Source organism: Bubalus kerabau, chromosome 10 (genome assembly GCF_029407905.1).
Source record: "Bubalus kerabau isolate K-KA32 ecotype Philippines breed swamp buffalo chromosome 10, PCC_UOA_SB_1v2, whole genome shotgun sequence".
In the NCBI taxonomy this organism is placed as follows: domain Eukaryota; kingdom Metazoa; phylum Chordata; class Mammalia; order Artiodactyla; family Bovidae; genus Bubalus; species Bubalus kerabau.
The window spans coordinates 73,970,025-73,982,128 of NC_073633.1; the positions used below are offsets into that span (position 1 = coordinate 73,970,025).

The 12,104-nt window shown below is 37.6% G+C and overlaps 1 protein-coding gene across 1 annotated transcript in view; it reads left to right on the top strand.

Moving 5' to 3' along the window:
* Positions 1-12,104, top strand: part of TMEM260 (transmembrane protein 260) — a 69,614-nt gene that overhangs the window by 42,534 nt on the left and 14,976 nt on the right. The window contains 4 exon segments of the mRNA XM_055538149.1: positions 3,636-3,719; positions 5,535-5,649; positions 8,091-8,260; positions 10,565-10,736. Of these exon segments, the coding sequence (XP_055394124.1) occupies positions 3,636-3,719; positions 5,535-5,649; positions 8,091-8,260; positions 10,565-10,736 (541 nt within the window).

The following is a 12,104-nucleotide window of genomic DNA, read 5'->3' on the forward strand; positions in this document are numbered from 1 at the left end:
ATGGGGTCGCTAAGAGTCAGACACAACTGAGCGACGACTTCACTCTCACTTTTTACTTTCCTGCATTGGAGAAGGAAATGGCAACCCACTCCAGTGTTCTTGCCTGGACAATCCCGGGGACAGGGGAGCCTAGTGGGCTGCCGTCTATGGGGTCGCACAGAGTCGGACACAACGAGGCAACTTAGCATTTTTGGATTGTGAGAGTTGGACCATAAAGAAAGCTGAGCACAAAGAATTGATGCTTTTAAACTGTGGTGTTGAAGAAGACTCTTGAGAGTCCCTTGGACTGCAAGGAGATTCAACCAGTCCATCCTAAAGGAGATCAGTCCTGGATGTTCATTGGAAGGACTGATGTTGAAGCTGAAACTCCAATACTTTGGTCACCTGATGGGAAGAACTGACTCATTGGAAAAGACCCTGATGCTGGGAAAGATTCAAGGCAGGAAGAGAAGGGGATGACAGAGGATGAGATGGTTGGATGGCATCACCGACTCGATGGACATGAGTTTGAGGAAGCTCCAGGAGTTGGTGATGGACAGGGAAGCCTGGCATGCTGCAATCCATAGGATCATAGAGTTAGATATGAATGAGCGACTGAACTGAACTGAACTGATGGTTTTTCCAGTAGTCATGTATAGATGTGAGAGTTGGACCATAAAGAAGGCTGAGCGCTGAAGAACTGATGCTTTTAAATTGTGGTGCTGGAAGAGATTCTTGACAGTCCCTTAGACTGCAAGAAGATCAGACCAGTCAATCCTAAAGGAAATCAGTCCTGAATATTCATTGGAAGGACTGATGCTGAAGCTGAAAGTCCAATACTTTGGCCACATGATGCAAAGAGCCAACTCACTGGAAAAGACTACTCATTGGAAAAGACCCTGATGCTGGGAAAGATTGAAGGCAGAAGGAGAAGGGGATGAAAGAGGATAAGGTGGTTGGATGGCATCACCGACTCAATGAACATGAGTTTGAGCAAACTCCGGGAGTTGGTGAAGGACACGGAAGCCTGTTGTGCTACAGTCCATGGGGTCACAAAGAGTCAGACACAACTGAACGACTGAACAACAATATTCATTTAATTCTTCAAATATTAATTTATTTAATGTTTTAAGACTTCCTTTAAGCTGTCCTTAAGCTCTGTTTTTGACACATTTTTAACAATCCAGCCTTACTAGAACCAGCTTAATATATTTTCATCTATATTATCTTTCAGTGTTCTTTGAAAAATGGGTTAATATTTACTTTAAAACCTATGGAGATTAAGATAACTGAAAATTATCTATAGCAATTTTGTAATATTCTTACAGTATTTCAATATAAAATTAAGTATGAATAGGTTTACCTGACACTAAAGTGATCTCCTCAGTATTAATACAGAATTCACAGGACAACTTGAAAACTTTTAAAAATATGGGGAAAATATTTTAAATCTATATGTGAGGTAGCTCACATGTTCTCACAATTTCTAATTTGTTTATTTGCTAATTTTCTTGCTTCCTTCCATACTTTGTTCTTTTTTTTTTTTAATTACTTTTATTAAATTTTTTGACTGCGCTAGGTTTTCATTGCTTTGTGTGAGTGTTGTCTGGTCTCAGTGAGTGAGGCTACTCTTCATTGTGGTGCACGGGCTTTTCATTGCATTGGCTTCTCTTGTTGCAGAAAACAGGCTCTAGCACAGGCTTAAGTAGTTGCGGCTCATGGGCTCAGCAGTTGCGGCTTGTGGGCTGTAGAGCTTGGGCTCAGTCATTGTGGTGCATGGGCTTAGTTGCTCCAAGACATAGGAAATCTTCCCAGACCAGGGATCAAACCTGTGTCCCCTGCATTGGCAGGCAGATTCTTATCCTCTGTGCCACCAGGGAAGTTCTAAATTACTTTCTTTCTACTCTAAATAAATGATACATAATTATTAATAGAAAATTTAGAAAATACAGGTAAGAAAACCAAGAAAATTAAAATCACCTATAATTCCAGCATGCAGAGATAACTACTGTTCTTAATCCATTAACATTCTTGTCTATATCCTTCCAATATTTTTTATATTTTTGCTTGTTTTTAAAAATGGAATCATAATATACACTCTGTTTTGTTAGCCTGCTGTTTTTCATTTAATACTATATCTTGAAAGTACCTCCCTGCCACCATTTAGACTTGTGGCTCCTTTTTCTTTTCTGTCGGGGAGAAGGCAGCAAGAAGCTCAGTTCCCCTTTTAAAGACAAAGGACCTTTATCAGTGTCTGTAGGCTTCTCCTTTGGGGCTTTTCTCCAAGCCAAGACTCCCAGCCTGCTGTTTCTACCTACCTTCCAAAACTGTCATCACGTTCAGGATCATTGATATATTTTGTCTTAACAAACCCCACATGAACTCCAGAGACGCCTCAAGAGTAATCCTAGACCATACATCTAACTTTCATTAGCTGCATGTAAAAGTCATCTGTGGGGAACTCAAAGGTCTCCTTTACATTAATAGCAGTTAGGTCACATACTCAGAAAAAAAGACTTGACAAAAGTGATGCCCACGCACACCCACACTGTTGTTCTAATGAAATCATATGTGGAATGGGGATATAATCCTAGCACTCTCTGAGGGAGAGAATTTCTAGTCTTTAATTGTTTCAGGTGGACAGGAGTGGTAAGAAAGGCAACTCATAATTAACCTACTAGAAAATTCTTGAACATGATAGAACCTAATCATCTACCTTTTCCAGTCAAGCAAATTGCATTCTTTCTCCATGCATATCTTTAAATTGCCATCTTGTTGGATTACATACTGGAAATTATTTAATCTAACCCTAGGCAGTGACCATATTTTAAAGTTTACATTTAAGCAACAGATCTCTACAAGAGACTGACTTCGTTCCTTTTGAAGGATAGTTTGAAATGGGCCTCATGCTGGAATCAATTGAGTAAGGCTATCTTCTCATAGTAGATGAGTCTCCATTAATAAAATACACATTGTGTTGTTTCCATAATTATGGCATTACATTTATTCCAATAAAATTGCCAGTAGGGAGAAGAAAGTTCTTTGAGATAGTGTTTAGAGTCATTTTTTAATTAAAAATTGGAGATTGCCAGAGCTATTTGAAAACTCAGATAATACTTGGAAAATGTATTAGTTAATGAAAGAATTTAATTATAGGGGGGAAATACATTTCTTGGAGATTTCTTAAACACTTTTTGTACCAAATAATACAGAAAACAAGGAAGACTTTTAAGAAAGGAGATAACCTCAAAAAGGATGGTTGGAGATCAATTCTCTTTCCTTTTTTCTCCATGATTGGATCTCCAGAATTATTTGAATTAGTTTTGTTTTCAGTTTCACATGACTTCTTATCAAACTAATCTGGGATACAAACTGGTGTATAATATCAGTATAGTAGACCAATATCAAAAATACCAAATAATTATTTGTTCTTAGCTCAAATATTATAAGTTGGTAATTTAGCGTTACAACTGAAAAACATCTTACAACTGTCTAGCTCTTTCTTGTGGTACTTTTTCTCCCAAATTTAAAAGAACACAAAATAATTGAAAATCTGACTTATTTACTGCATTATCAGGTATAGTATGTAAAGAATGCTTTGTTTGGAACTAGCAAATTTGTTTTCTGCCAATAATAAATTAAATTGTCTCTTACAGTTCTCAAGTGACAAATATGAGAACCCAACTCTCATTCAACATTCAAGCCCTTGCAGTTTGGGCAAATATATGTTTAACAAGAAAGTGAGTAAAAGTAATTCCTTTTTCTGTTATTTTTTCCATGTTCATTAATTGAATTAATATAGTCACTATATCATTATAGCAAATAGATGGGGAAACAGTGGAAACAGTGGCTGATTTTATCTTTTTGGGCTCCAAAATCACTGCAGATGGTGATTGCAGCCATGAAATTAAAAGATGCTTACTCCTTGGAAGGAAAGTTATGACCAACCTAGACAGCATATTAAAAACCAGAGACATTACTTTGTCAACAGAAGTCCATCTAGTCAAGGCTATGGTTTTTCCAGTAGTCATGTATAGATGTGAGAATTGGACTATAAAGAAAGCTGAGTGCCGAAGAATTGATGCTTTTGAACTGTGGTGTTGGAAAAGACTCTTGAGAGTCCCTTGGACTGCAAGTAGATCCAACCAGTTTATCCTAAAGGAGATCAGTCCTCGGTGTTCATTGGAAGGACTGATGTTGAAGCTGAAATTCCAATACTTTGGTCACCTGATGAGAAGAGCTGAGTCATTTGAAAAGACCCTGATGCTGGGAAAGATTGAGGGCAGGAGGAGAAGGAGACGACAGAGGATGAGATGGTTGGATGGCATCACCGACTAAATGGACATGGGTTTGGGTAAACTCTGGGAGTTGGTGATGGACAGGGAGGCCTGGTGTGCCGCAGTTCATGGGGTCGCAAAGAGTCGGACACAACTGAGCGACTGAACTGAACTGAACCTCTGTTAATTTCTCGTTTACTGACTTTCTAGTCTATTGAGTATATTCTTATATAAATGTATATTTGAATATATACTTATTGCTTTATTTCCTTAACCCTTAACATTATAGTGAGCATTTTTCCATACCATAACAAATACTTCAGTTCAGTTCAGTTGCTCAGTCATGTCCGACTCTTTGCGACCCCATGAATCGCAGCACGCCAGGCCTCCCTGTCCATCACCAACTCTCGGAGTTCACTCAGACTCACATCCATCAAGTCAGTGATGCCATCCAGCCATCTCATCCTCTGTCGTCCCCTTCTCCTCCTGCCCCCAATCCCTCCCAGCATCAGAGTCTTTTCCAATGAGTCAATTCTTCGCATGAGGTGGCCAAAGTACTGGATTTTCAGCTTTAGCATCATTCCTTCCAAAGAAAAGAAGGGACAAATACTTAAGATTCTGTATAATAGTCCATTCTAAGACCTGGGACAATTAACTTATATGTTTTCCTATTTAAGAGTCTTAGATTGCTTCCACTTTTTCCACTACTGTAAATAAATACCAAGGCATTGTTATGGATTAATTCTTATCCAGTATTTCTGGTTCTTAAAGATTTATGCCCACATAGCAAATTACTGGGTCAATGAATGTGAATATTTTTTAAGGCTCTTGATATATTGATATATTATCAAATTAATTTTCCTTGAACATTGTACTAACATACGTTCTCATACAACTTCATTCTCACCAGCATTGAGATTTGTCATTTTAAAATTTGTATTATTTTGATGCATGAAATTATTCTTTTGTTTTGCATATGTTTAATTAAGCTTAAATTTAATAGGATTAGTAATTTATATTTTCTTCTGCAGATTTTAATTTCATATTTTTTGCTGCATAGTTCCAAGTTATGCTTATAATATGTAGTGCAGTGTGGCTTATTACTATGTTCTGGTTATCTATTCCAACTCACATTTTTAAGCCTAAGGTCTTTCTTTGTTCCTATTTTAAAATGGAAAGGTTTTTAGTTCCAAATATTTTTCCTATAGCTTGTAACTGTAATATTATTAATATTCATGTCACATAAGTAATTTTTGACATATTTTAATTTTTTTATAGGGACAGACAAAGCCCATCATTAGTATGGCTTTTTACTGGAATGTTTTGCATTTATTCATTGTTCTTTGCCTGGAGGGCAAATTTAGATATTTCAAAACCGCTTTTCATGGGTGTGGTAAGTTTTGCCTAGATATATCCTTTGACCAGAAAGTTCGTGAAGAATGTACAAATCTGTCTTTCATGAATCTTGTAGAAGGGCAACCAATCTTAGAAATAGTTAAAATTGTTGTGAAGTGAAGTGAAAGTCACTCAGTCATGTCCAACTCTTTGGAATGTTGGAGTGGGTAGTCTTTCTCTTCTCCAGGGGATCTTCCCAACCCAGGGATCGAACACAGATCTCCAGCATTATAGAAGGATTCTTTACCAAGTGAGCCACAAGGTAAGCCCAAGAATACTGAAGTGGGTAACCTATCACTTTCCCAGGGTATGTTCATGACCCAAGAATTGAACCAGGGTCTCCTGCATTGCAGGCGGATTCTTTACCAACTGAGCTATCAGTGAAGCCCTGATATTGTGTATACATGATCACAAATCAAAATTAAATTATTGAATAAGTAAGGCTAAGGCCTCTTCGGGGGGGAAAAAAGCATTGTTTCATTAGCACAATAGTTAAATAGAAAAATAAATGTAAGGTAGATTTAAGTTAGTCATTTTATATGTGTGCTTGCAGATATGTTAATAGGAACCACTACATTTCTTCTGGAATTTTTTAAAATAGCTTAATGAAAATGTTTAATGGTGTGGGGAGATCAATGAATGCATTGTTGATGATTTTTATTAGTGGGTGTGATTCCAAATGATGGTCATTAGTGTTCTTATAGTTGAATAACAATGATGGTTTTTCATATCATTACTTGTGGTAAATTCCATGTAAGAATAATGATAACATCCATCATATTTAAGTACTATTTTTGTGATTGGTTTTGTGGGGTTTTCTTCACCTATTTATGGGGGGCTCATGTTAATTGGGGAGAAGGAAATAGCAACCCACTCCAGTATTCTTGCCTGGAGAATCCCATGGACTAAGGGGCCTGGTGGGCTACAGTCCATGGGGTCGAAAAGAGTCGGACACGACTGAGCGACTTCACTTTCACTTTCACTTTCATGTTAATTGTAAGTGGTAGTGTTGGTTGTGGTATCGTATTGAATTTTGGTGGTTCTTTTTTAGGATTATTGGTGTTTTTAATTTTTTTAGAGGGGGATGTTGGTGGTATTTGGTTATACAATGGCTATGGCTACTGAGCAGTATCCTGAAGTTTAGGTTTCTAATAAGACTGTCTTAGGAATATTCCTTTCTGGTTTAGTTATAGTGTTTTCAATGGTTTTTTACACGTTGAAGGATGAGAAGTTTGAAATTGTATTTAAATTTAATGTTTTGGGGGATTGAGCCTCCCTGGTGGCTCAGTTGGTAAAGAATCTGCCTGCAGTGCAGCAGACACGAGTTCAATCCCTGGGTTGGGAAGATCCCCTGGAGGAGGGCATGGCAACGCACTCCAGTATTCTTGCTTGGAGAATCCCATAGACAGAGGAGTCTGGTGGGCTACAGTCCGTGGGATCGCAAAGAGTTGGACAGCACTGAGTGACTAACACTTTCACTTTCTTTTTCACATTTCTTCTGGAACTTTGTTAAATAGCAAAGAAATATGGGTTGTGCTTAGGGTCTCTACCAACATATTCCCTTATTTTCTTACCTCACCAGTCCACACCTGCACAAAACAGGAAGTATATTTCAATTTTCCCTGACTACGATATCTGAGATTAGAGTATTTCTTCTCCTTATAACAGAAACTATGTAAATGTAGATAGCAGCCAAAACCAACCGTGTGTGTATATTTCCAAGAGACCTGATGAATAATACCTTATTTGAGTACCTGAGTTCTGAATCAGTTGAGAACAAGATAAACCAGTACATTGGGTGGGAGAATCACCTTTGTTACCAGTAACGATGGGGTTGGAGAATGTGGTTAATACCTGTGGGCAATGGAGCCTCCTCATCCTGTATCCCTGAACAGTCTAGTCACAAGCAGTGCTGCTCAGGATGGGCCTCTTCCCTCCCCAGTTCACCTCACCCCAGAGTCTGTGGGCGACTCACTTCCAAGAGAAAGAGAGAGGAAAGAGGAGAGCTCTTCAGGCCCAACTCCCAAACTGTCCAGTCAGCTCAGTCCCTACAGTCCTTCCAGGAGAAATAAGTGAAGGGAAAGAGTGTTATACTGGTGGGGCTTCTCATGGAAGGAAACATCAGGAGTTAAGCAAAAGCATTTCTCCACCTCTTCAACTTTGCACATTAGGATAAAGAATTCAAGATTAAGTATGCAGTATAGAAAAGACTTTGTGGATCCAAAAAGGGAGATCCACATGTCAGACAGGGAAGGAAGAATGCTTGAAAATGGAAAAATCAAGTGCTGTGGAGTTGAGTTGGGGAAGTCAGTTAAGAAGACATAAATGACACAGGCATAAGCAACTAGATGCATGCAGTATATTTTTAAGATATATAAATACCTGATTGATTACATAAAACAGTCAGTTGGATGCACTGTTCCCATGCCTCCTTCACAGGTGGAACGATTCTGGATGCAGAGCAATGCAGTGGTGGCTGTCCTTGCTGGCATCGGTTTGGCTGCCCTTGTATCTGAGAGTAACCGAGTGCTCAACACCAGCGGGCTTCAGTATCTGGAATGGCTTTCAGCAATTCTTTTTGTAACTTGCCAAATATATTCTAACTATAGGTAATACATGGTTATTTTTATGAAAAGTAGCTTTCCAGCCAGAGACAGTTGGGATATTTAGATTCTAGGGCTTTGTTTTATCTTTACCTTCCACTAGCTTTCAAAGTGAGATAGCTTGATCTGAATGCAGTGGTTGTTAAACTTTTGAATAAGAATCTCAGCATGAGTGATATGTAGTTTCAGGGCATTGCAAACAGGCGTTCAAGTGGTGCGTGTAAACTACCTGTGTATTTTCCACTAAAAGGGATCCTAGAGCTACTTTATAGACTCTTGGATGGCATCAGTGACTCCATGGACATGAGTTTGAGCAAGCTCTGTGGAGTATATGTAAAATTCCATGATCTAAAATACCACTTAGATGGAGAGTAAAGACATTTGAAGTCTTGCTTTTGTTTGTTTTTGCCATACCACTAGGCTTGTGGGATCTTAGTTCCCCAACCAGGGATCGAACCTGCACTCCCTGTGTAGAAGCACAGAGTCTTAACCAATGGACTGGCAGTTAAGTTCAGTCGCTTAGTCGTGTCTGACTCTTTGTGACCCCATGGACTGTAGCAGGCAAGGCTTCCCTGTCCATCACCAACTCCTGGAGCTTGCTCAAACTCATGTCCATGGAGTCATTGATGCCATCCAACCATCTCATGGACTGGCAGGGAAGTCCCAATTTGGGCTTTTTTTGTATGCCCTAAAATAATTCACTTTGTGCTTCAAAGAATTTATCTTTTGAGTAATCCTTGGCCCTTATCTAGTATACTCTGTAGTAGTATATATTAAATATTTTGAATATTCAAAGTTCTGAAAGTTTCTTAACCCTTATGCATTATTAATGTTGTTTGTATTTTTCAAAATCTGCTTAATGACCATTATAATGTAAATATCAGTCAAACATAAAAGATGTAAAGACTTAGATAATAGTTCATTTATTTGCAGTAATATTGAATAAACTTTATAGAAGTGGAAGAGTCCGCTGGAGTTTTGTTATAGTGAGATTTGATTGGTACTTTATAATGCTGAGCAGCAGCCATGCTAGGGACTCTGTGTCACCAGGAGGCCTTGTGGGAAGGGGAGGCAGATTCCTGATACAACTCCATAGCTGGCTCAGAAAGGGGAGGCAGATTCCCGATACAACTCCATAGCTGGTTGCCAGGCATGGCATGGCATAGCATGGGTTGCCAGGCCCATAGTGTGTTTCCCACCCCTCTTTTATCCCATTCTTCTCCTGGCTCAGTTCTTTAAGGCAACTCAGTTTCCACACCAGGGATGCCTGCACAGACTGGGTGGCTTGGTTTGATTTGGATTCTTTTTTGCCCCCAGGTGAATGGAACTTTGCTGGGTGGCAAAAGATGAGGCATCACCCTGCAAAGTAGGGAATCACAGTAGGAAACATTTGCATCATCAATTACAAAGGCAGGGATAGTATTTGTTCCTGGAAGTATTAATTTGCTTTGTGATGCTAACTCAATGATTCAACTTTAGGCTGTGTTTCTTATCACCATTACATGTAATGGACCTGATAATAAGAGGAAGGACATTACTTGTTCAGTTATTTGATGCTTTTTCTCTCTTGTATTCGTTTTCTTTTTTTGTGGAAGGCTCTGAGAATTCATGCCAGTTTTTCCTTTGAAGTTATAAAGTCCACTCATCATCGAAAAGAGCTATACTGCTATTGTTGGCAACAGTAAATAATGCCTGAAGAGCAGTAAATATCTCAGCAAATTATTCCTTCCCTTCTTTCTCATTGGGTTCATCCCCTAGTGATAATCAGCTTCAGTCTAGAAGGGAGAGAGGAACACATAGAGCCAGTGGTCCAGGGAAGTGGTAGAAAGGATCAACCTCTACATGCAAGAGAGTCAGACAAATGTGCAAATTTATGCCAGAAACTGGCAAATTTCCTTTTGCGTTTCTGAAAATCCCTTTGAACTAAATGGAATTAACATGAAATTACCTTATACTCCAAGTGGAATCAGAAACCTTACTTCTTTTTAGTGAAATTGGATATGTTTTTAGGGGTAAAATGTACTCATTATTGAGTACTAACTGGTTCCCTTTTTATGGAAATGATTATAAATTCCAGAAGTAAAGCAGTACGCTGATTTTTTTCACTAGCACAATTAGTTCTACATTTTTTCTCCAGTTAGTAGTGTTCCCTTTGAAATATATGCGTCCTCTTAGAAGATATGTTAGAATATTTAAAACACTAAGTGTAGATTGTATAATGGGAAAGGAATGGAGTAGGGAATAAACCTAGTCTTATTAAAACCAAAACAATGTGTTGCTATTTTAATATTTTTAAATCCTTTTATTTAGCATTTGTGACCAAAGGACCAACTATGTGATTGATAAATTTGCAAAGAACCTTCTATCCTCCATGCCTCGTGATGCAATTATCTTACTCAGAGGAGATCTGCCAGGGAATTCTCTCCGTTACATGCATTATTGTGAGGGACTGAGGCCAGATATTTCATTAGTGGATCAGGAAGTAAGTATGTGAGAAATATACTTAAAATATAGTAGTAGCAATTGTTTTAAAACGTGTATTTTAAAGAACTATTTCTTTTTTTTAACAGTGCATGGGTACAGTTTTCATGATCACTCTGAGGTAAAATATATATCACATTCTTTCCTTTATTGTAACTAATAGGATAAGTCATGTGTTTCTTTCTTTTTTAAATTGAGTGTTTTAAGAATTAATATGTCTCAGATTCAAACAACATCCTAGGTCTGTAGTTCACATGGCAGACCATGACAATACTGTGTTGTAAATTTATTTTTAAATTATTCTTTTACATCCAATCAGCTCAGCCATTCAAATTAACACTGCCCACTGGTCCAGGGATTAAAATAAATTAGGCTGACTATAAAATAAGTCATACTGCAAGTAAGTAAACATTTCACTCAAAATAGAAATTATTAACCACAATTCTGTTATAGAATTTGTAAATTTTATAGATCTTATGACAAAAGTATGTTGGGAAAGGACTTGTAAAAATTTCAAGGTCTATTAAAACAATCTTCTGGAACTAAAAAAAATGTATTTAAACTATAGGCTTTATTGTTTAAGCCATAAATAGTTAAAGAGAACAAATCTATCTCCACTCTTTTTAGAACAGTCATCAGGAAAAGAGAAATTCTTAACCTCGAAAAAGTACTGTTAGTTTGATTGAGCAAATTATAGGCACAATACTGATTTTTAAAATTTTTTGAAAAAACAATACGTATTGAATAAATTACATTCAATTAATAAATAATTAAAAATTTTGACAACACTTTAAACAAATTTGCAAATATAGGGAAATTTGAAAATCACACATATTTTTATAATCAGTGTGCGTTTATGTCATGTACACTGATGATTCATTTGGTCTTGATTAAAATGATCTAGAATCTGACAAAAGCTAGATCATTTGTTAATAATATGGTATACCATGATTTTAAATACAGGTACTATGGTTGAGAAGCTTGCATTTCAAAATCAATTCAACCTGAATTCACATCCTTATCCTCTCACTTCCTGGATGTATAACTTAGGGCTAAAGAGTTTTCCTTTCAGAACTTCTGTTTCCCTGTCTATAAAATGGAAATAATCATTAGATAAGTAAGTTAGGATGCTTTTGAATGTAAGAAACAAAATCCCTAAGAGTAGCTTAAACTATGGGATTTTTAATCTCAGGAAACAAGTAGTCTGGAGAAAGGAGCTTTTAGGATTGATAATACAAGCAGTTCCATGATGGCTGTGTTCTAGGGTAGCTTTTCTGCAGGTCTCTTCAATTGAAGGATGCCTGGTTCCAAACATTGCATGCAAAGTGCTTCTTCTGAGTTTTCTCTCTCTCTCTCTCTCTGTATTGGG